The following is a 22,091-nucleotide window of genomic DNA, read 5'->3' as shown; positions in this document are numbered from 1 at the left end:
AATTTTATCAAACCCTGTTCATAAACACAGACTGTGTTACACAGTGTAGGTCTATAGTACACAACAAGCAGGGATGTTGGACAGCAGGGATCAAAATGCTGCTTCGGTCTGAGTCGCAGTTAAAACCGGGACATGGTTCACTTTATTCTCACAGGAGACAAAGAAAAACAAATAATGGGCCCGAACACATGTGAGATCGGTGGAGCAATCTGGCGGTTAGAGGATGAATAATTCATACATTGTTGATCAACCCGTTAATCAACGTTTTATCTCTAATTATAGATTCAGTTTCATATGCAGTGTCATCTATTGTAATAGAATCATTAATTCTTCTTCTATTGTTGGGTGTTGGCCCCATTTCTAAGATCCGCCCATCCAAAAAATAAACACAATGATATATTTAAATAAACCTCGTCCAAACATCCGAGCACCTGTGTTGATTGATTAAATATTGACGTTGAAATAAAATTGAAAAAAAATATTTATATTTGTCCCTCTCCTGGTCTCTGGAACTTCTACAAACCATCTGCTCTAAACACCCTCCTCTACGCGCGTAGATTATAATTTGATTGTGTTATTCAGAGCAAAAGCTAAACTGCATTAACCCTGAAGCTTCTGCATTAAAAAAAACACACACATCAATTGAGGTCATCTGCAGAAAAAGCCAATAAATCAATGGACCTTTGTCCAGCTGTTACAGGCAGGGCCATGTCAGATATAACAGAAAATACATTGAGATTTGTTTTGCTCGGGTTTAGAATTTCTTCTCCTAAAATCAGGCTTCAACGCGCTTCAGCCTGAATAATAAGACATATATAAATATTTATTTTATATGAGCTGATAGTTTGACTGGTGAAATCATTTTAATGTCTGTGGGTCTGATCGGAGGAGGGGGGGGGGCGTTGTACGCTACTATACGGTTCACTCACACACACAAGCGCGCGCACACTCACGCACACACACAGAAAGAGCGAGCATCCAGGTCCCACATCCTGGTACTTTCGGAGCGTTGTCAAGGCAGCCCCAGAGCTCGGCAGGCAGGCGGAAAGTAGCTGCAGTGTCCTGGCACTAAAAATATCTGTGTCCCAAAACTGTCCCGGAAAGTTATGTGTAACAGAAAGGTAACTGATATGCATGTTTTTCTTCCACACGCCTTCGAGCGGCCTGCTCTCCCGCGGCAGGGCTCGGCTTCTCTCGTGTCTTTTCGACAGGCAGTAGACTCAGGCAGTCCGTGTGGACAGGATGAGGAAGAGCCTGTCCATTGTGCCGCCTCGGAGACACTGCGCCGTATGCGCCATTTGCGCGCAAACGCGGTAATTTCTTCGGGCGAATTCCTATCTCTAACATCGATTGTGCTGCCGCCTGGTCGATTGGCCGCGCTAGTGATCGAACAGAGCCGGAGTTACGGGTAAAAATGGCCCTCGACTGCTAGAATTAGTGCTAGAGAGGGACAGGTTTAAAGGGACAGTGTCACTCCGCTTCCGTCCTGCTTCCTGTAGCCTCCACATTTTGCAAACGCGACGTGTCGGGGTCACAGGTGCAGGGCGATGAAAATGCTTTGCGTCGATGTGTTGGGATGCCACATTTATAGCCGTTATCACCTTGAGAGACGTTGTCTGTCTCACTTGGACCTCGCGCACCGTGCACTGTGTTGTGACAGTGCAATGGGCGTCTCGGTGCTCCTGCATTGTCTTCATTCGCATTGGATCCGTGTGTGGAAAATGGGTACACTCGCTATGATGTGACACCCAAAGTGACGTTTGGTCAGCAAGGAGGAAAGTTTCCAAAAGAGCCTATTGAAGGTCCCAGATCTTCAGGGTGAATGTATCACTGATCTGACTTACGATTCACATTGGATGTTTTCGTAGGTGATGTTTTGCATTTTGAACATGGGATATCAGTAATCTGTTACCTTATGTTGAGGATTAATCCCATGTGAAAAGATGTTTAATCTCATTCTAGCACCTGGTGTGCTTAAATTGGATGATCGCAAGGGATATATAATTGTCACATGAAATATAACAAATTGATAGTTTACTTCTCCTGGACACTATTCACAAAACTGAGCATTAAACCTTTTAATAAGGGACTTATCAGGGCTATTCCATTGAATTACATTATATTGTACAGCTATACCCAAAAAAGAGACAGAGGATATCATTTATGGCTGAGCTGTTGTATTTGAGTGGTTTGTACAGGTGTCCCTAATAAAGTGGCAACTAGCAAATACAGTAATTTTCAATTAAACTTGTTTGATACATGCTTGTCTCACACTTTTATTGTATGAGACGTAACAAAGAGCTTTTTTTCTGTTCCTCAGGACACCTGCAGACTGATGTGATGTCTGAGACATTTGGCAGCTGCTCAGTGGAGGAAAACCACCCACAGCAGCATCATATGGGAGGACATTGTGTGAGTAAATGGCAGTGAAGGAGTCTGGTCTGAATCTGTGTGACAAGGGAAGAACCAACCAGTACTGTTGGATGCGAACTGATGAGCTGTCCAAGCTGGCAACAGCATGCCAACTGCAAAAGATAAAGGTGGTTCTGCGTCCCACCGCCACCAGCCTGCCTCAGAATACAATGATGCCACCCTGGCCCAAAAGAGAGAATACTGGAGAACCAAGAAACGAGAGCAGAGGGCTCGTCTGTCAGAGCGAAGAGGGAGGCCATCACAAGACAGTCGAGGGAAAAAGATCCTCCACCTAAATACCACCGCAGTGGTGAATTCCACTTTATCTGGCATCTTAGCTGCTCCCTCTTCTCCTGTGCAGAGTAATGATGAGTCATATAAAACACCCAATGTCTCCCCAGCATCCCATAGTGCAAATGCAGTGGGAGAAGGTTCATTTGAAACCCCTGAAAGCCAAAAGCCGAAGTGGTTCCACACAATGAAACTCGACAAGGTCTTGCCTCAGTTCCCAGCATCATGTTCCATCTCAGCCAAAGCGGCTAGGGGCGACGCGGTGAAATGCCGAGCAGCGAGGGGGGCTGTGAACAGAGCCATTACCTCACCCACACCTAGTGGAACCCAGCTGGACTCCAGTTCCTCAGTGCCTCCAGTCAGAGTGACCAGAATTACCAATGGCAGCTCTGCCCAAACAACACCTCATACACGTGTGTCTATGCAGGGCACATCAGTCCTAAACCTGCAACACAGACAACATGTTGCTTCACGCAGTCAGCCCAGACTCTCCCCTACCAATCTGACCATGGGTAGGATTCTTGTGTCCTCTCCATGTGGCCCCATCTCCATAAAAACTGAGGGTAAAGAAGAGAACACAACACCTCAGAGTGGAACAAAGAGTTCCTTGGTCACCACACAGAGAGCTAAAGGTGTTGGCAACTCGCAACCTTCCATCGAGTCTGAGGAGGAGAGAGCAGCCAAACGCAGAGAGCATTGGCGGATCAAAAAGCGAGAGCAGAGAGCAAAGCTGGCCGCTCAGATAGCTAAAGCCAGAGATAGGACACAGGCCACAGAGATGATGGTACAGAGGCAAATGGCACAAAGAACAGGAATCATGGGTCCACGTCAAAATCTTCCATCTCAGTCGTTTTCGAGAAGAGCGGGTCCTACTCAGGCCAAAGCCACGTTCAGGCCGGCCAAAAAGAGAAATGACAAACTGAAAATTGCGGCAGCGAGTTTGACCACAGTTAACCTGCAGATCAAAGTGCAGAATCCACATGAGACCAGGACATCACCAACAGCAATTTCTCGGAGAAAATCTGGGGAAACGCTAAGAAGGTTTCCAAGTTACGCACATCTTTCCAATGTTACCCGAGGGATTGTGCGATGTAAAACACCCAGACAGAGGTTAATTGAAGCTCAGAGGAATTTGATGATTCAAAGAAACATGAGATGTAAGTCCCCGCTGCTTGCTTCAGTCTTTGGTACCAGAAATATGCCCAGGATCGACCCCAATGACACACCTGAGCAGATAATAGAAAAACGGCGAGAGTACTGGCGGATTAAAAAGCGGGAACAGCGAGCTAAGTTGTCAATGGAGGTGAGGGATCGATTGAAGGAGAGGGACTCTCTGATGCGAAGAGTGAAACGCTACCAGAACATCCTAGAGGAGATGAGGAAAGCCAGAGCGCTCACACAATCAGCGGGAAGAACTCTGACCCACGCGTCGGAGACCATTGGCGGGTTCATCAAAGAGGATGGGACAGTGACCATTAAAATCCCCCAGGTTTCCACATGTCACGACACAGCAGCTCATCAAAGTGAAGAAGAACTTCATGTTCAAAGTTCCAGTAATACCCACGTTACGCAGCCTCAACATCCGCCTTATACGAGTCGAAGAGGTGTAACCCCTGTTACAATTAACCAGCCCTTCTGCCCAGCTCAGGTGAAAGTATCTTTTCCTCTTTCTGGAAAGTCAGTCATCAACCTTCCAAAACTACTGTCTGCCAGACCAAGGACTCCACGTGATAATTCTAATTCTCACTCGTCACCCGCTCAAGCTGTAGGGCAGCTCACACTCACTCATCCTCAAAAGGCCATTTCTGGAGGATCGTCGGCAGGGTCCAGCTGTGTCATGAAAATGGCTGTTTCAAGTAGTGCAGCTCCACTGGCTCTATCTCTGGATCCAGCGCTAACACAGGAAGAGAGAATGGCAAAGAAGAGGGAGTACTGGAGGATAAAGAAACGTGAACAGCGAGCAGCCCGTGCAGGGCGACTGAAGCAGGGTGTCCTACAAATGAGGGCTAACGCAGCCTTACAGAGGAGAAGGGCCCAGAAGCAAGTAGCCTTGAACTCTGCACCACAGAACAAACGTCTCTCTAACCTAAAAGGAAACACACAACCTCCCCCAGATAACAGTGTGCCCGTTACACCAAATGCTAATGAGATAAAACAAGAGACTGAGACTGTGCCAGCAGTTGACCTAAATTCTCAACCGGAACAAGCCATCTGTCCAGATATCAAACGCCCAAACTCCTTACCACTGCCATCAGCACCCCAGCCGGAGTCTGATCCAGCTCTGGCTGCAGACAGCCAGGCCACCACTCTGCGAGCCGTGGCCTCTATGAAGAAGCTCCTGGAAGAATCACTTAGCACAGTGAGGGACTGTCAAAGTCCGCAGACTGACATGAAAATGGAGACAACAGAAGAGGCCTCAGAGCGAGAGCTGAAGCCCAATTTACCTCAGCTCATTTTTGAAGAGGATGAGGTGGCTCCTCTGGCTGCTAACCTGACATTGCAGATAAAGAGCTGGCCGCCAGACACTGGGGCCCTGGCACACTCACGTTCACCAGGCCCTCATTTAAAAAACTCACCACAAATTAGTGAGACACCCCCACCTATTCCTACCTCCAGTGATGCACCTATGCTTCCCACCTCTGAGCACGCCTCCCAAACCTCTCCCACATTCACATTAAACCCCTCCAAGGAAGACCCCGATGGTCCATCCTCACCTCACAGGACCCAGAGGCTTCTCACCAGAAAGGAGGGCCATGAAGGCTGCTGCTCCCCAGAGCCGCCCGAGCTACATCAACCACCCATCGATGAGCTGCACCCACAGCAGGAACCGGGTGATCAACAGTGTGAGACACAGGAACAGTTCGAAAACGGCATGTCACCAGCAGCACGAAGATATCACAGTGTGTGGACTGAGCAGGTCGGCTTGACCAGCCTGCAGCGGAAGAGGGAGTACTGGAAGCTGATGAAGCGGCAGCAGAGGGCCAGGTCAAAGGCCAGGCAGAAGGAGAGGCAGGGAGGACTATGCAGTCGGCTAACCCAGGTGAAGAGACTCAATCTATTTAGATTCTGATAGATTGTGTAGCAAATGTTACTGCAACAAGGAGCAAATAATCAAAATGTTTGATTTCTAGTGGCCTCTGATGAAGCATAAACAACTTTGTATGCTGAAGGAGTTCATTGTCTGTGCTGCATGTTTTAAAGCTGTGGTCTATTGAAGTTACTTTCGAAATAGTTTTTTCTCTGTCTTTTTCTTGTCAGTCACCTTGCAAGTAGCAAGCCGGAGGAGAGACATACATTTTTTATGACAAAAAATGTTAAGTTTAGTTTCTGGTGTATTTGCTGTACTCTAAAGGTATCTGGTGCTCACCTGAATGTTATGGGAAAACTACTTTTGGCTCATGTCCCCATAGTGGTTCCATACATCTGTGTATCAAGGCTTACTATATTCCTATAAACGTAACATAGATTTTTTTAGGCTTCTGTCCATCACTGAATAATGATCTCAAAAGACAGACCCTTACTCTTTATATCAACGATGCCACAGATGTATCAGTTGATGAGAGAATAGAGCTCAGGGCTTACAGGCATGACCAGTGGGCTCTCCAAATAAAACCTGAATGACGCAGCAAACCTTCCTCTGGTATTTGTCATTTTAACAGTTAAATTTGAACTGATTGCTTGGTATATACATTTTTTTGTTAATGTTTTATTGTTGTGTTTCAGGCTCAAGGTTTTGGTGTCTTCAACAATGTTAAGCGTGGAAATCCTCATGTAAAACCAGCTCTCAGATCCAGGTCATCGATTGTCTCACTTCCGGCCGTGTCCAGCTTCCCTGCTCTCAGCCCCACAACATGTCGTGCTGAGCGGTCACCGCACACGGCCCAGGTGAAGTTGCCTGTCCTCAGTGTCTCCTGTTCTCCCGGGAGTGAGCAGAACAACATAGACGTTGGACCTTCACATATCATGTCAGACTGTCTCGACGCTTCTGAGAATCCGCAGCAAGCCGTGCCACGTTCTCAAATGCCGATGTCATCAAGTTCGGATGTAGACTCAGCACCCCGCCTTCCTACTCTGACGCCTCCAGACAACCCACTGTCCAGCATCAACCTGCAAACCATTGAACCCCATGTTGAAACGTCTGATCCCACCCTCAGTGCGATAAAAATCACTTCTCAACTTCATAGCCCCTCACATTCGATGCATTCTCCCTATAAGCTGGTACCTGTAAGCACCATGGCTCCACCTAAACCCATCCCTGGGGAGTCTCAGGAGGACTTTCTGAGGAGGAAGCGAGAGTATTGGAGGATCAAAAAGAAGGAGCAGCGAGCCAGGAAGGCCATCCAGGACAAGGGAGCCCCCACGAAGAGAGCTGCCCACTGGAGGCCCATCCTACCTGCACAGGACCCACCAACACAGGTAGGAGCTACACAGATATACAAAAGACTTGTTCATTGGCTCACACGCTCTGCACATCACAGATCACTCATAATGAGGGTGTACCTCAGGGGTTACACGCTCAATGACAGCTAGATGATAAAGGGGTGAGGCAGTCGGTTTGTGAGTTAAATGTCTATTTTTGGTTCCGGAATATAAACCTTAATGACAGTAAAGAAATAAAAGAGAGATAGGGACACAGTGAAAACAGTTCAGAATAGATATAAAAGCAAAACTTAACAGAAACCAGACCGTAGCTTTATTTGATCTGTACTTTATAATGGTAATTTAAACCAGTGAGCATTAGATAGTGTCCCCACACAGAGTGGAGGCAGACTGGCTACTTTGTGTACTGATTACTTACTCTAGTGGTACATCTTATGGTGCAGTGCAAATATATCCTCTACCTAACTCTGAGTTCATTCAGTATAATCATTCTTCATCTTTATTCAGCCTTTAACAAAGGGAGTCGAATACAATTTGACAAATTAAAATCAATGGAGGCAGACATATTGTGACTTTTAAGTCATTAAGATAATTAAGATTAAGATCCTGAGAGGGACATAGGAGTTAACAGTAACCTAAGAAGTAAATACATCAGAACTATTATAGATTCATTTTAATTCACCAAAGATCCTTTGATAGCAGACATAAAACCCGACAGTGTTGATGCTTTTGCTGCTTAATTCTATCACTGCAGACCAGAATAAGAAAAGTAAAAACTAAATAAAACTTAAGCCTACGATGTACTTTATTAAAAATCCATGAAATATTTCCATGAGTACAAATCAACATGTCAGTCAGACTGAGCTCATCACCTGCCTCTCTCCTCTCTGCTTTTGCAGCAGAAACACTGACATAACTTTAAACTTTGTTTATCTGTAACACATGCTCATCATAGTTTGTACATCATCAGACTAAAACAAGAGAAATACTTATTTATCTTATCTAATTTATAGACTTATCTTTAACTTTATACTTTTAAGTTAGAGAATCATACCCACTGTTTCTTTTCCTTTCTAGTAATGTGATCATCTTTGATGTTTCACTGTATAAAGTCCCTTTTGGATGTCGCTGTGTCTGACTCTACCTGCAGACCCTCAGTGTTATTCTCATACTTATTAAGAACTTTATTCAAGATTCTGAAGTGGCAGATTATAATGAATAAGTCTGGGCTCATAGCTGGATAAGAAAACATAGGGTTTACGAAGACAGCCTCATAGTCCAGGTTATCAAGGTCTGCCGAAAGCGGACAACGAAAAAATGCTGTGGGTATGTTGAACTTTCTTTGCAATACAGGCCCCTTAGCTGTGTGTCTCAAAACTCAAGCCAAGATAACCCAGGTGACATCTGTAGAGCCGTGCCAAAGTTCCTCCAAAGTCACAGAAAACAGATTTCAACAAGCTGAGGAGTCCTAGGATGCATTTGAAGAGTCCATTTTGCTTCGGAAGTTTCCCAACTGAGTGAAATTACCCGGAAGTTGTTCAGCGGCCGCCATAATAAGAGCTGTACCAATTTTCTAAATGATAAGGAAAGGAGCTTCAATGCTTCCTAATTTATCCCCTTCAGCATAGGAAACACTGGACCATCCTTTATGAAAGAAAAGGAGAGAATGCCGTCCCACAATTCTTTTGCAGCAATGTTTGAAGCGACACAATCTCGTAGTTGCACCTGGACAGACCCGCATAAATATTCCAAAAAACAGAACAGACGTTTTTGACCTGTGACAAGATGTCTAGTCAGGAGTCATAGGCATATTGAATTCATAGTTCACAATATATATAAATATATATAAATATCATAATCAGAAAATACATAATATATAAGTATCATCATTAAAGTCATTTCAATACCTGAATTGCACAAAATAATTCTCTCTAATTATGTAAGGTTTTCTCCACTAATATTCGTCATGCTATTAGTTTAACATTTCAATCCTGTTAGTTATTTTTATGTTTATAAAAATTAATTTTATTTCTTCCTGTGAGTAACCAATGGTTTAATGTTCTCTCTGCATAAACTAAAAACCTTTGACCAGGATTTCTGTTTAGGACACTTTACTCAAACTGTATTTGCACAGCACAGTTTGTTTCTCTACTGTAGAGTCTGTGTGTATCTAAACGCAGAGTGCAAGTGGAGTCAGATTTCCTCTGCACTGTGGTGTTCCTTTCCTAACTCCTCAGGGTTTCTCCTTCACATCTTTCCTTGACCTACTGACATTTTCTGCCGGGGGGGTTGAGGAAAAGTGGTTTGGAAGGGGGATTATTCTGACCACAGCCCTAGTATGAATTTTAAAGTCCTGAGCTAGCCTACACAAAAACGATATAGAAGCGCACAGCAAATTCAACAACTACAAAGAGATGTCATTTGAAAACGGTTTGCTCAGCCTCCTGTTGTTTCTGTCTCTTTTGCTTATTATTATATTTGCATGTTTTATTATTCTCATTGGCTTATCTAATGCCTCGCTGTAGTGACTGACAGATATAGGCTTATAGTTTAAAGACAGGAAGTGTGCATTGATAAGATTTAATAAACAAGTCGTGAATTAAGGATACAACTCAGCAAGAAGTAAAAACAGAATTGGGAATTATTTGGTAAATAGCGAACGTATTCTAACTCTGCATATATTTTTCTCTGTAGGATTCTGGTCAGTGGTTGAGCTCCTCTGATGAGTCAGAGCATCTAATGAGGTGGGTGATGAGCTTAGTTTCCCTTTGGTATATCTGCTACTGGTTCCATGTAGGATGGTGATTAATAGAACTGTTCTCCTCCTGTCATAGCACTTCAGTGGACACTGACCAGGAATCATTTCAGTTCCCAAATTACCCAGCACCAGTGGAAGGTGGAGTATTAATACTGTCACATTATACGTAAAGAATGAACTTTACAAAGGTAAAGCTAGCACAAAACTCACTCTCCTTTTGCTGTCTCCGCAGATGACCCGGAGCTGCTGTACACTGACTATGAGAACCACAGCGGTGAGGAAGGTTCTATCTCGGACAGCGTGTGGAGGTACAGGTACCTCATGGACTACGACCCACTCAACCAGCTGCTGGTGTGCATGGTGTGTGGGGAGCTGCAGTACTCCCACAGCCTGGAGGGCGTAAGGGCCCACATCGAGGACGCCCACCCCGACACCTTGACGCTAGAAGCCGGGGAGAGACAGCGAATTCTGGAGGCATGGGACGAGCAGGTGTCCCGGCGGGAACGCTTCTTCACCAGTCAGCTCCAGCAGCAGAGCGGTACATCATGACCTCAGAGAGAAGACATGTAGAGAGTGCAAGGTAGCTATTCATGTATTGTTCATCTACTGTATACATATGGTTGTTCAAGTAGTGAAAGGGCCCAGCTCCAACATTTTTGTTGCTCACACTGAGTAAAATATCTAAATAACCACTGGTCACATAACAATTACATGGTTTGGATACTGCCGTGAGACTATGTAACTTTTGTTAAAACAAAAACACTCAACAGTCCCAGAAGTTCTGTCTGTCTGTCTGTGGAATGCATATCTCGTTTGGTGTTATTTGGATATGTGATGTGTTCAAACTTTATGAAAATTGAATAAACAGGCAATCAGCACTCTGTGGCAGTCAGTGTGTTTGTCCGCAGGTGCTGCCCTCCAGCCGGATTACAGAGCTTTTATTTTGAAAGTTATGAATTTGGGTCTGATGATTGTGTAGATGCTTAACACACCTTTTTTTTTCTGTTTTGCAGAATAAAGCAGGAACTGATTAGAAGAGAACGTGTCCTGCAGGAGTCAACTGAAGATCGTGGACCCGGAGAGAAGCCCCACTCATGCGTTGTCTTCTTTATTTTTAGATTTTTTTTTCAATCAATCTGTTTACCTTCATAAAAAGTCACCTTGAAAAGAATGCTGCTCTTGCCCTGACAGCAGCTTTACCTCATTGTCCCGCCAGGATTGTAATATTGTTTCTTCAGTATGGACACTTTTATACTGAAGCTGCCACAACTGAGATTTTGTTACAATATTTAAAATAATCAATAGAGAAGTCCAACATTGTAGGGAGCATATCTCTGTGCTAATATGGACTAAATGCATCCTGGACCTACTCTCAAATAGACAAAGATGAAAATTTACATTGATTTTAATTTCTTGAATTGTGATCCACCCATTTAAAATCCCCAGTTATTTCAATGCCTGCCACAAACTATAAATCCAATCTGATGGTTTAGATATAAATAGCAGTTGGTATAGATTTGTCTGAGCAAACCCTAGGAAAAAAAACCACATTGTTTTAGATGTGGGCTGTTCTTTTTTAAATTCTAAAGTTCCAGATATTTTTGTAATCCCACTGTGCTTAATGCATTGCTTAAGCCAAACCCTTGAGTATATAATTTGTATGCACATTGTGCTACTCAGCTCAAGTTCCTTTCCTACACGACACTAACACGAGCATGATGAGGGGATGGCCAGTGTTGCAACAAAATGTTGGTTTTCAAAGATCCAGGATTTCAGGCCATCAGAAATGAACCCTTGAAAATACAAGCCCCTGTGGCATAATAACAGGTGAAAAGTACGATTTAGGTTTCCCCTCCTATGGTCTGCTTACATTACGTTCCTTTATTTATCCAGCAGACACAAAGCAGCCGTAGTCAAATATGGGCTACTGGTCAGAATATAGAGGGCTGCAGCAGTAAAACCCTGAGGGTTATGAATTAAGTCAGGGTGTGCTTTACTGCTTTTACAACTTTTTATTTTTAAGAAGACGAATTGATTTCTTTTGTCCAAAAGTTACATGGACTTGCTTTAAAGTCAGACCAATGATGAGTCACCAGAGGGTTCAGCGACAACCTAACGATTCAATGACAACCAAGGGATATGAGACAGCTTACAAATAGAAACAAGGTGTGTATCAGACATTGAACAGATACATGAAATGGTAGAAAATATAAAAGTGCACTGTCAGGTTTAGAAGGATGTGTTTGTAATAGCTGTTGTCGGAGTCATATCAGAGCTATTATCAAACTATAGATATTTATAGTAGAATATTCAGTAAATTTAGATTTAAACCCAGTGTCAGACAGTTATCAGAAAATGTGTCTACACACATACAGCACAAGAATCAAACACTTTTTACTGTAGTGTAGTTGTATGAACTGATAGTTGCTATCAGATTTGGGATAAAGGTCTGAGACCCTTTATTATTTACTATGGGCATCAGGAACTGTTCCACATGTTTTTGTATGTGGTAGCACCATGTTGTTCAAACCCGAAACTTTACACATGTTCTAGATGACTGTTTTGTGTCGAGACAACTTTTTAAATAGTACATTTCTAGCTTCTTTAAAAAGACGCTCCTGCTGTTCATACCAGCCTCACCATGTGTAAAGTTTGCACTGTAAATACACGAAAAAAACAGAAGTGGTTATAAGATGCCAAATTTTTCTTTGACTTTGTGCAACTTAATTTATTATTTATTGAATTGTCTCTATATTATTGATGATGCATTATTCATAACCATAGGTAGTTTCATGTTAGAAAAGCATCTCATTTGTGAGTATTGAGGATCAAAAGGCTTTCCTGCATGAGTAGTACATGGATGAAGAGTTGTGTACCAGAGATGAGCTCTGGAAAATCATTCCCATGTTTTCTTTGTATGATTGTTATGTAGAGAAAAATGCTGAAAAAAAAAAATCTGTTTGAGCACAAGGCTGCGGAGGTCAGTTCTGCTTTGAGGAGCTGCCTGCACAGCCACAACACTGTAAATAGCTGGAAGTGACCAAGCTAATTTACCTTCTGAGAATGTAATTCTGACTTGTTTACCAGTTCAAAGGGAATGTTTCAATGCCTTTTAAGTAATAAACCTTTTCTACCTTTGGGTTGGTTCGATATATATTTTTTCACGTATCAGGTCACACATTCCTTCGTCGTGGCCATATACAACTGATTGGAGGTCAAATGGGACTGAACGCATTTGGTCCCAGCTCACTTCACACATAAGTGTCCAACAGTGTGGAACAGTGAGATCTGACAGTGCACACTAAAGATCAAAAGATGAATACAAGGCAAAATCTCAGAATTGCAGCTTTTATTGCCTGGTATTTGGGAAACAATAAAATAGAGGACTTGTTTGAATGTACTATTCCTTTATCTATATATTCAGTTTTTACAGTAAGTGGTTATATATGTGTTATACATGTAATTTATATTTCATAATTACAGTAACTGAATGTGCATATCTACATTGCTGACCAACCTACGATAACGGTTCTCTTATGGCGGATTTTATGTTATTACTTTGCATGTTAGATTTTCCACTTAAGCCTGTGAGAAACCATATTTTGCCATATTACTTGAATAAGGATCAATGACAACAAAAAACCTTAAATAAACCCCTGTGCCCCCACAATGAGCCCTAAGTTGGGAACAATGGAGAAGAACAGTTTTGTTTTCATTTAATTTATTTCATTCCTGAATCTCAGCAACAGATCAGGAGTCCTCCTCCGGTTCTGCAGCTTTGCCTGTTGAACCCAACCAGGGCCTCCCACGAGTTCAGTTCTTAACCAGCCTTGACTAATATCTCTTAATCAGCCATTGACAGTGTGTCATGATTTATTTTGCCAGTTTGACGGCTGTTCACTGTTGCATCCCCTGGCTCCTCCTTGGCTCCTCTTCCACTATATTTTGCGGTTCTTCTTCATGCGGTGACTCTTCTTTCAGGGTCTCTGCTTCAGGCCCGTGGGAGTGACCCGACTCTGTGGCGGCTGCCCCCTGCAGCTCACGGGGCCCGGCGTTGAGACGAAACAGAGTGGGGACCTGACCCAGTACGGGGTTGCTCTGCTGGAGGCCAGAGATCCACTGGTTCAGGGTGGCCTGGTCTCCCTGACTGGTCATGCACATGGCGAAGACTGGGCCCTCATCCACTGGAGACACAACACACATACAAGGGCTGAGTTACACAGAGAAAACAATGGTTACTCTAAAACAAGAGTACCACAAGGAAGGCTGTAAATATCTTACAGTCTTCTACATCGAAGCTCTCTTCGTCTCCGAAGTCACGGTCCAAATCCAGGTCTAACTGCAGAGGGTAGTCCAGACATTGCTCTGGATCATAGGGCTCCTCGACCTGAGGAGAGAAACACAGATACAACTCAGTGACTGAAAAATAACCACTGCAGACTTCAGTGTACTAAACATTAGTCACATAGTTATACGGAAAGAAAGGAAAGGACACACGAGGTGACCGCCCCCTGGCTGTTATCATATCCATCATGGTCTCCAGCTACTGAGGCAAATGTAGCTGTCGAATTTAGTGAGCTACAGCCAATTAACATCTATTCATTAAGCTGGTCAAACAACATTCCACAGTCTTTACTGTTTAGACTGAGCTTAAAAAAAAGGTCTTTATTGATCATATTGAACCATTTTTATTACCTACACATTTTGTTTAATGGTGTTCCTTGACTTTAAACATGTGTGAGACTCTGTAATACTAGTAGGATTTTACATTTTTAAGGGTTTACCCAAAAAATTTGTCATTATATGCAATAACAAGGAATATACTCCCTTTTCTTATTTAGTTGATTTTACTTTTACACAGTCGCATGGATTCAGGCTTTATGAATCCCCCCCCCATGCGAAAATATAATGTTCTATTCCCTCAAAGATGATAAAATAATTGATAAAATATATAAAAAATGTGTTGCTATTTAAAACTGACTTCATTCACCAGTAGGTGCAATAATGTTTCAACTGTTATTTATTTAAACATGGCTGCCAGCAGGGTTTCCCCACCTTTTCATCAGGCGGTATGGGGTCAGCTCTGAGGATGTAGTAGTGCACACAGGTCTTTCTCAGCCACAGAGGGAAGGGGCCCTCCACAAACACAGGCCTGCTCGGGTTATGCTTGGCCAGCAGCTCCATTTGACTGGGGCTCTGGGTCCCTGGTGACAGAGCAGGAAGGTGAGGGAAAAACGGCAGTGAGACACAGTCCAGGTCCAGAATATATGGATTTGAACCCACCACTGTATTCGTTTAAACATGAATTCATTACTTTTCATGGCTAAGATGAAGAAAAAGCAGTTCCCTGGTTTGTTAATGTTGTTCTGTGGTTTCCAGTTGGCCTTAAATCATCCACTGCCATTATATGTCAAAGAATACATATATTATGAAATATATGTCGAGATATTATATCCAATTTAATGAGGATTGGGAAACTTCTGAATCCCAACGATCGAGTTGTTTCCATACCTATGATATGTGGAAGTGTTATCTCTTCTCCGCTCACTGTAACATCTGTGCAGGGCAGCTGGTGGGAAGAGCAAAGCAAAAGACAGGATATATTCTGCAAAGACGATTGGATGGATGACAATGAAATAAAAAATTATGAGCGGTGGCATTTATCTGGTGATGAACAAAATATCCTGAACAGAAATTGAAGTATTAAACTGTTTCTGCTCCCAAAGCAGAGAGAAGAGAAGTCATGTGATGAGGTCAATCTGAAATCTCCATTCATAGTCATGATAAATCCGCCCTTCATTGATTAATGTTGTTTTTAAAACCAGAGTGGACACAGAAAGTCTCGAGCAGAGAATCATTCCACTCATCTATAAAATTATCTGCTACTCTTTATTATTTCTCACTTAATTGTAACTCATTTGTCCCTGTCAGGATCCTGTAGATGACTCTGGTTTTTCCAGTAATCGAAGAACAAACACATTTACATTTGACTAACAGCTGTGCAATGCAATGAGATTTGTAGACAAGTCAGATGCTAAATGAAAACTTGGGCTGCACAGGCGATTTCAAGTCTGTTGCGGTTGATGGAGAGAGAGCGGTCGATGACCAAGCGTGCGTTTTGCGCTCTGTGGCAAGGATAAACGCTTCACTTCCTGTATCCAGCAGGTGGCGCTGTGATGTTAGTCATGATGTCTTTGTAGCTGTCATCAGGTCGAGACTCTAGTCTTACATGTCTAGTTTGGACTCGATTGGACCAAATATGTCTGAGATACAGAAGCTTGTGTTCTGATGGCGTGAAATACAAATTTGACGCCACGCAACGGTCACACTATGTGATGAAATCAAATATACCCAATTAGTTTATATCTCCATCTTGTTTAGGTGACATTTCAAAAAGTTGAAGTTGATTTCATGGAAGCCCTACGACAAGATCATCAGAGTAAAATTTTAGAAAATGGCCAAAATGGCCACCAAATCTAAAATGGCGGGCTTCCTTATTTGTCTAGCATGTCTATACAAGAAACTTATTTCTTTGTCATGAAAAGACACATGTCCCTATCGATTTTTGTAGATGTAGGCCAATCGACACAACCAGGTCCAATAATACAAACAACAGTCCTTTGCTACTAACTACTTAAATTACACCTCTAAATTCTAGATCAAAGCCAATTGACTTGCATATAAAGGAGAAACACAATCTAAGGAGAATCAGATTAACTATTAGTAGGAATCTTCACAATGACAAAGTAGACCAGCACTTCAAGGCAAGAAAAATCAGATGTGTGTTAAAGTCTCAAATTCATTCAGCTCTGTCTCTTTGAATATATATAAAGTTAGGATGGGACTGTGTCAGTCACTTGGAAAAATGCAATCTGATGATGCTGCCCAACATAAGGGGTACAGCGTCAACAAAAGCCTGCAGCCCCTCCGCGACACAAGGAGGAAGAACCAGGAGCTCGCTGTTGAGAAAGCCTCTCTAAAGGAGGAGGCGAGTGAAAAGGCTAAACTGAGGAGCCAGGCAGCAGAACAAACGTTTCTGGCTGAAGATAACATTGGTCTGAGAGAGCAAGAGAAATCAGCTCTGGCTGCAGAAAACACAGCTCTGGAGCAGCAGGCAGCACAAAAGGCTGCTCTGGCTGCAGAAAACACAGCTCTGGCTGCAGTAAACACAGCTCTTGCTGCAGAAAACACAGCTCGAGCAGCAGGCGGCACAAAAGGCTGCTCTGGCTGCAGAAAACACTATTCTTAAGAAGCTGACGGCTAAGAATGCAGTCATACAGAAGCATGTGGCAGAGAAAGCTGCTCTGAAAAAGCAGGCTGCAGAAAGCACTGGTCTAGCTGCAGTAAACGTTGCTCTGAAGAGGCAGCTGACTGCTGAGTACAAAAAACTGCAGGACCACATGATCTCTACTACCTTACAGCTCGTTCGGGCCAGAGAAGACTGTGTCGACATGATGATGCTTGTTAACACAGCAAGAGCCAGAGAGGAAGAGTTTGAGAAGGAGCTTGAAGTTATGAAGACGACGATGAAAGAGAAAGTGGAAGAAAATATCTCCCTGACCACTGATCTTCATCTCCAGCACGCTCCAGAAAGCCGAAAATGACTGGAAGGTGAAATTTGCAGCTCTGCAGGAGAACTACGAGGAGAAGCTGAGGTGCAGTGTCCTGGAAGGGGAGGCCAGCTTCAAGCAGAAAGAGTATCTGGAAAACAAGCTCAGGAAGACAGAGAAGTTTTTTTTCAATGAGGCGAAGGAAGCACAGAGCCTGCTACTGAAGAGCATTCAGCATCAGGTACATTACATCAGATCATTTCAGATCTTAATGATATGGATTGTACGTTTCTTTCACGTTTAGACTTTGACGAAGAAAATGTTGACACTTATGTTTTGTCTCTGTCTTTTCAGAATCTCACTTTTGAGACCAACTCGGACAATGTGAAGGTCAAAAATGTGAAAGAGGAGAAGAAAGAGCAACTGGAGAGGGAGGATAAGGAGAAGGAGAAGGAGGAAGGGGGAAGTAAGGGGAGGAGCAAGTGGTTCTCCTGTTTTCTGAAGAGAGACAAGAAGGAGAAGAAAGAAACTAATAAGCAGGAAAAGAAAGTGCAAATGGAAAGAGAGAAGAAGGAGAAGAAGGAGAGCAAAGAACTGAAAAAGAGAGAGAAGAAGGTGAAGGAGAAGGAGGAGAGGGGAAGTAAGGGGAGGAGCAAGTGGTTCTCCTGTTTTCTCCTATAAATCCGGAACTAGATCTGTAGCTTTTTTCTTTCATCAACAGAAGAAAAGTTTCATCTGGAGCCAGATAGACATCAGAAAAGCAGCGGGGGATGTTTAACTTTTTTTCTACAGTCTCTGCCGTTATTCAAAACGCAGCAGGTGCAAGATGTTATTTTCCGAGGCTACATTGGGTAGAGAAATTGGTCCCACTGCTGTGTCTGTGATAGCTTTCTTCCTTCATGATTGCTGAATGTCCGTTGGAATGGGGATGAAAAGAGGGAAACAAACACTTGCTCTTTGATTGTGGTAGAACAATAAAACATGTTTACTATGGACGACACCGTGTGGCGAAAAATCGATCTTTTAATAACTTTGTATCTCCATCTTGTTGTGATGACACTCATCTCAATTTGAAGTTGATCTGATGAAAGCCCTGTTACAAGTACCTCAAAGTAAAAATGTGGAATATGGCCAAAATGGCCACTGAATGCAAAATAGCAGGCTTCCTGTTGCGCCTTTCTTATTGCAGCTAAGACTTTTTTGTTTGTCTGGTCAAGATACACCTGTGTATCGATTTTCTATAAAATTTCTCCTGAATACGTTAATGTTCACCACTTTCTCACTTTCTTTATCATGTTAAAGCCCTCAAAAGGCAATTAATTTACTCTGAATAATAATCCTTACAATTTCAATAGGGCCTCACCCTGTCAGTGCTCGGGCCCTAATGAGTCAAACACCATTAAAAAAAACTAAACTGAAGGAGAAGATATTATTATTAGCGTGTAAATTGCTAATTGCATACAGTGTTTTTGCTGAAGTTTTCTTCATCACCCACAGTGAACAGGTAACAAGCTGACAAAAGTTAATCATTCCCCTGATGAGAATGTATATCTCATTAATAGTAGAAAAAAGGATTTTGTCAGTCTCTGAAGACCCTGTCCTCCTCCGAGTTCAGATTGACTGAGTGTCTTTGTTGTAACTTAGATAATCAATGTATACATGTATACAAATGTAGATACAGATTATTCCAAAGGGTTCACTTACTGTTTCTTTCAAGTCTTTATTCTAAGCTAGGTTAACAGCATCCTGAACCCAGTTTTTTATTTAACACACAGACATCACAGTCAGTACAGTTGTACCTGGTAGACGATAACTTTTGCATCCAGATCGTTAGCGATGCGAGTCAGACTGAAGCGAGCCAGGTCCGCCGGGTCCTCCGGCAGCTGCTGAGGGATGGGAAAGGGGTTTATGTGCTTGAACTTTGGGAACCAGTACATGATGCGCTGATACTTTCTCATGGGGTGGGTCTTCTCTCCAAAAATCTGAACCAGCAGGACTTTGGTCTCCATGTTGGGCATAATACCTGAAATGTGACAATTTAAAAAGGAAGTCATACACAAGAAACTGCAAACATATACATATACATGTAAAATGAATATACAATATACAGTTTAAAGTAGCTGTCTAAATTTCCAAAGCATTCCAGGAATAGGGTCAGGAGAGTGTATCTTGTAACACCAACCATAGTTCTCCATCTGCTCCAGTAGCTGCACTCCACACTCCTGCTGTCGGGGATAGTGGTTGAACATGCGCTGGATATAGTTTCTGGGCACAAACACCTCTTTGGGAAAAACATCCAGAAGCTTGTTGTAGACGGCGAGGTCTCGCTCCACGCCGAACTCCGGCATCTTCTTCAGGGCGGCGTAGATAAACTCCACATGGCCCCGCCGTCTTATGTCCCTCTTGATGAAGATGTCCATCACCTTGTTAAACATGGCTTTGGTTCTGGCATCTTTCGCCACCCGCTCGAAGAGATCATCGTTGGTGATCAGGGACTTTTCCCTCTTGTCATTGTACACTGGTTCTGGCTGACTCTTGGCCAAGGCTGGGCTGCCGTGGAAATGTCTCAACACCTACGAGAGAGGTTTTTATCTATTAACACATATGAAAAAGGAAGATCCCAAGCAACTCTGCAGTGCAACAAACACCTGCCGTGAAATGGGATCAAAATCTGAGATGATATTTAAGCAAAAAAGGAAAGAAATATATCAGTGGAAATTTCACTGGGCAAGTAACAAAAAATGTCCAAATGCGAAAGTAGAGGCTAATCATTATATGCATTCGTTTGTCAAACAAAAACATACACCTGCCTAATAAAACACAAACTAGGAACATTCATTGAAAATGTCTACAATTAACAGCAATTGATAAACTATCAGATTTATTTTAAACCCTTAAATGCTGATTTTGAGTTTGGCCTCAGAAATCGAATATTGCTTGTCCCAATAATCACAGAAAACATCTCAGAAAACATCAAGATCCTCTCTCAAATGCTACAGGATTAGAGAATTAAAAAAGCGAATTGTAGCTATTGAAGATATTATACAATTATTAGGAATTGGAATCTGAAATAAAACATTTTTTTAAGTTTTCTTCTGAAGGGGACATCTGACAGTGTGAATATAAATTCAGTCCCCTTCAGATAGAATGAAAACAGATCCCCCCATCTGACATTCTGACATACTGCTCAGACAGATAATAAATTCCAATCAGTCACCAACAGAATGTAACACTATGAATGTCCTCCTTGAGACTGAATAAAAATATGTACCATTATCCCTGTTTTTCAATGACAGTTCCTCTCAATGAAGACCTGGAATTTCACTCCACCTTCCAGTGTGGTCATTCACTATCACTATAAACTGAATTACATTTGACATGGCCATGGAAACTAGTTCTGGGAGAGAAAAAACCGCCATAAAAGAAGTTAAATCAAAATCTATTATTTTCCTATAATCCCATGTGAAGACTCACAGACTCCTGAGTCATCCTTGTGTAGAGCTGCATTTGCTTATAATTGGGATTCCTTGTCATTAAATAAAAGGATTGAATTCAGTGAAGTATGATTAATGAAGACCAGACTCCTAAGTCATCCTTGTGTAGAGAGTTGCCTTTGCTTATAATGCCGGATTTATGAGGTGAGAAGCATTGTGACCGGAGTCCGGGTGCAGAGGATGAAGCTGACCTTGTGCTGGCTCTGGTGGAGCACGCTGGGCTGACTGGATGCGGCAGCCTGCAGCAGAGCACCACACTGGGCAGCAGACCTGGCTGACTGGCCCACCAGTCTGAGGCACCGCAACTGCAGCAGGCAGCGGACACACTTCATGGCTGAACCATCACACTGACCTTCAGGGAGCAGAGCAGCACAGAGACAATGAACAAGACGTGTGCACCGTTCATAGACTGTAAATACACTAACAACACCAAGCACAGTGAATAGACCAGCTGTATCTGATGTTTACCAATACAAATATACAAACAGAACAGAAGATTAATTCTAATTAGCTCATAAACGTGTCTCAGTTAACTTCTGTCACCCACACTTAGTTGTCAGGAAAGGAGGAAACATAAATCAGTTCATTTTTTGAATGAAGTTCCACATGTGACATGTCAGAGTTAGTGTGTAGAGTCAGGCACCGTATTATAACGAACCAGTATTCTGTAATACATGATTCATGTACTTACATATGTATATATGTATTGATCCTTTACTGAGTACCAAGCAGTAGAATTGATGAGTGAAGAAAGGAATTGGTCTCCTTCAGGAATATCTCTCAGTGGACGCCGCCATGTTGGAAATCCGTTAGGACTTCCTGGTTCTGCACACATTCTCTTCCCCCAAACAACAGACACAATTGCGCAGATGTGGTTCCGCTATTACCGTCGTAATATGTTATTGTGTTGTTGTATCCGCATAGAGCAGGGGTCAGCATCTTGCGGCTCCGGAGCCGCATGCGGCTCTTCAGCCCCTCTGCAGTGGCTCCCTGTACAGTGTTGTGCATGTTGCGCAAATTATTCGCGAACGGTGAACTTAACGAATCGGTTTTCATATGATGAGCATGAGTGAACATCATGTTCACGTCCATTTTTTTAAATCATCATCGTATCAAGCCCTGGGCGGCTCCTGGTACAGGCGACATAGGCGGTTGCCTAGGGCGCAAAATGCCGAGAGGGCGGCACAAGAGACTGATTTACCATGA

General features: G+C 42.9%; 2 protein-coding genes across 4 annotated transcripts; one reads left to right on the top strand and one right to left on the bottom strand.

Moving 5' to 3' along the window:
- The first annotated feature begins 1,023 nt into the window (after positions 1–1,023).
- Positions 1,024–12,978, top strand: LOC133949812 (uncharacterized). 2 transcript variants are annotated; one of them, XM_062383806.1, is made up of 7 exons: positions 1,024–1,121; positions 2,321–5,743; positions 6,427–7,119; positions 9,778–9,827; positions 9,918–9,979; positions 10,074–10,421; positions 10,855–12,978. In XM_062383806.1, the coding sequence occupies exons 2-6, from the start codon at positions 2,519–2,521 to the stop codon at positions 10,388–10,390; spliced, it is 4,347 nt and encodes a 1,448-aa protein (XP_062239790.1). In that variant the 5' UTR covers positions 1,024–1,121; positions 2,321–2,518; the 3' UTR covers positions 10,391–10,421; positions 10,855–12,978. The 2 variants fall into 2 exon arrangements, with proteins under 2 accessions (XP_062239790.1, XP_062239791.1); XM_062383807.1 differs by lacking the exon at positions 1,024–1,121 and adding an exon at positions 1,228–1,408.
- Positions 12,979–13,175: 197 nt separating this feature from the next.
- On the bottom strand, positions 13,176–21,733 carry ecsit (ECSIT signaling integrator). 2 transcript variants are annotated; one of them, XM_062383809.1, is made up of 8 exons: positions 21,577–21,733; positions 21,077–21,237; positions 19,574–19,964; positions 19,191–19,414; positions 15,353–15,446; positions 14,897–15,045; positions 14,123–14,228; positions 13,176–14,025 (listed from the first exon to the last, which is right to left on the bottom strand). In XM_062383809.1, exons 2-8 carry the CDS (start codon positions 21,215–21,217, stop codon positions 13,739–13,741), a joined length of 1,392 nt encoding a protein of 463 aa, XP_062239793.1. In that variant the 5' UTR covers positions 21,218–21,237; positions 21,577–21,733; the 3' UTR covers positions 13,176–13,738. The 2 variants fall into 2 exon arrangements, with proteins under 2 accessions (XP_062239793.1, XP_062239794.1); XM_062383810.1 differs by having other exon boundaries at positions 15,353–15,410.
- Positions 21,734–22,091: the final 358 nt, after the last annotated feature.

This window comes from Platichthys flesus, chromosome 24 (assembly GCF_949316205.1).
Source record: "Platichthys flesus chromosome 24, fPlaFle2.1, whole genome shotgun sequence".
NCBI classification, from domain to species: Eukaryota; Metazoa; Chordata; class Actinopteri; order Pleuronectiformes; family Pleuronectidae; genus Platichthys; species Platichthys flesus.
Note: the sequence above shows the minus strand (reverse complement) of the source record. Positions and strands in the feature narration are given on the sequence as shown.

Coding starts and splice junctions, on each gene's coding strand:
- LOC133949812 (XM_062383806.1), top strand. CDS start 2,519: ATGCCAACTGCAAAAGATAAAGGTGGTTCTGCGTCCCACCGCCACCAG. Junction 7,120..9,777: donor CACAGGACCCACCAACACAG/GTAGGAGCTACA, acceptor TTTTCTCTGTAG/GATTCTGGTCAGTGGTTGAG. Junction 9,828..9,917: donor GAGTCAGAGCATCTAATGAG/GTGGGTGATGAG, acceptor CTCCTGTCATAG/CACTTCAGTGGACACTGACC.
- ecsit (XM_062383809.1), bottom strand. CDS start 21,217: ATGAAGTGTGTCCGCTGCCTGCTGCAGTTGCGGTGCCTCAGACTGGTG. Junction 19,415..19,573: donor GGAGCAGATGGAGAACTATG/GTTGGTGTTACA, acceptor GTCACATTTCAG/GTATTATGCCCAACATGGAG. Junction 15,046..15,352: donor AACACTTCCACATATCATAG/GTATGGAAACAA, acceptor CTCTGTCACCAG/GGACCCAGAGCCCCAGTCAA.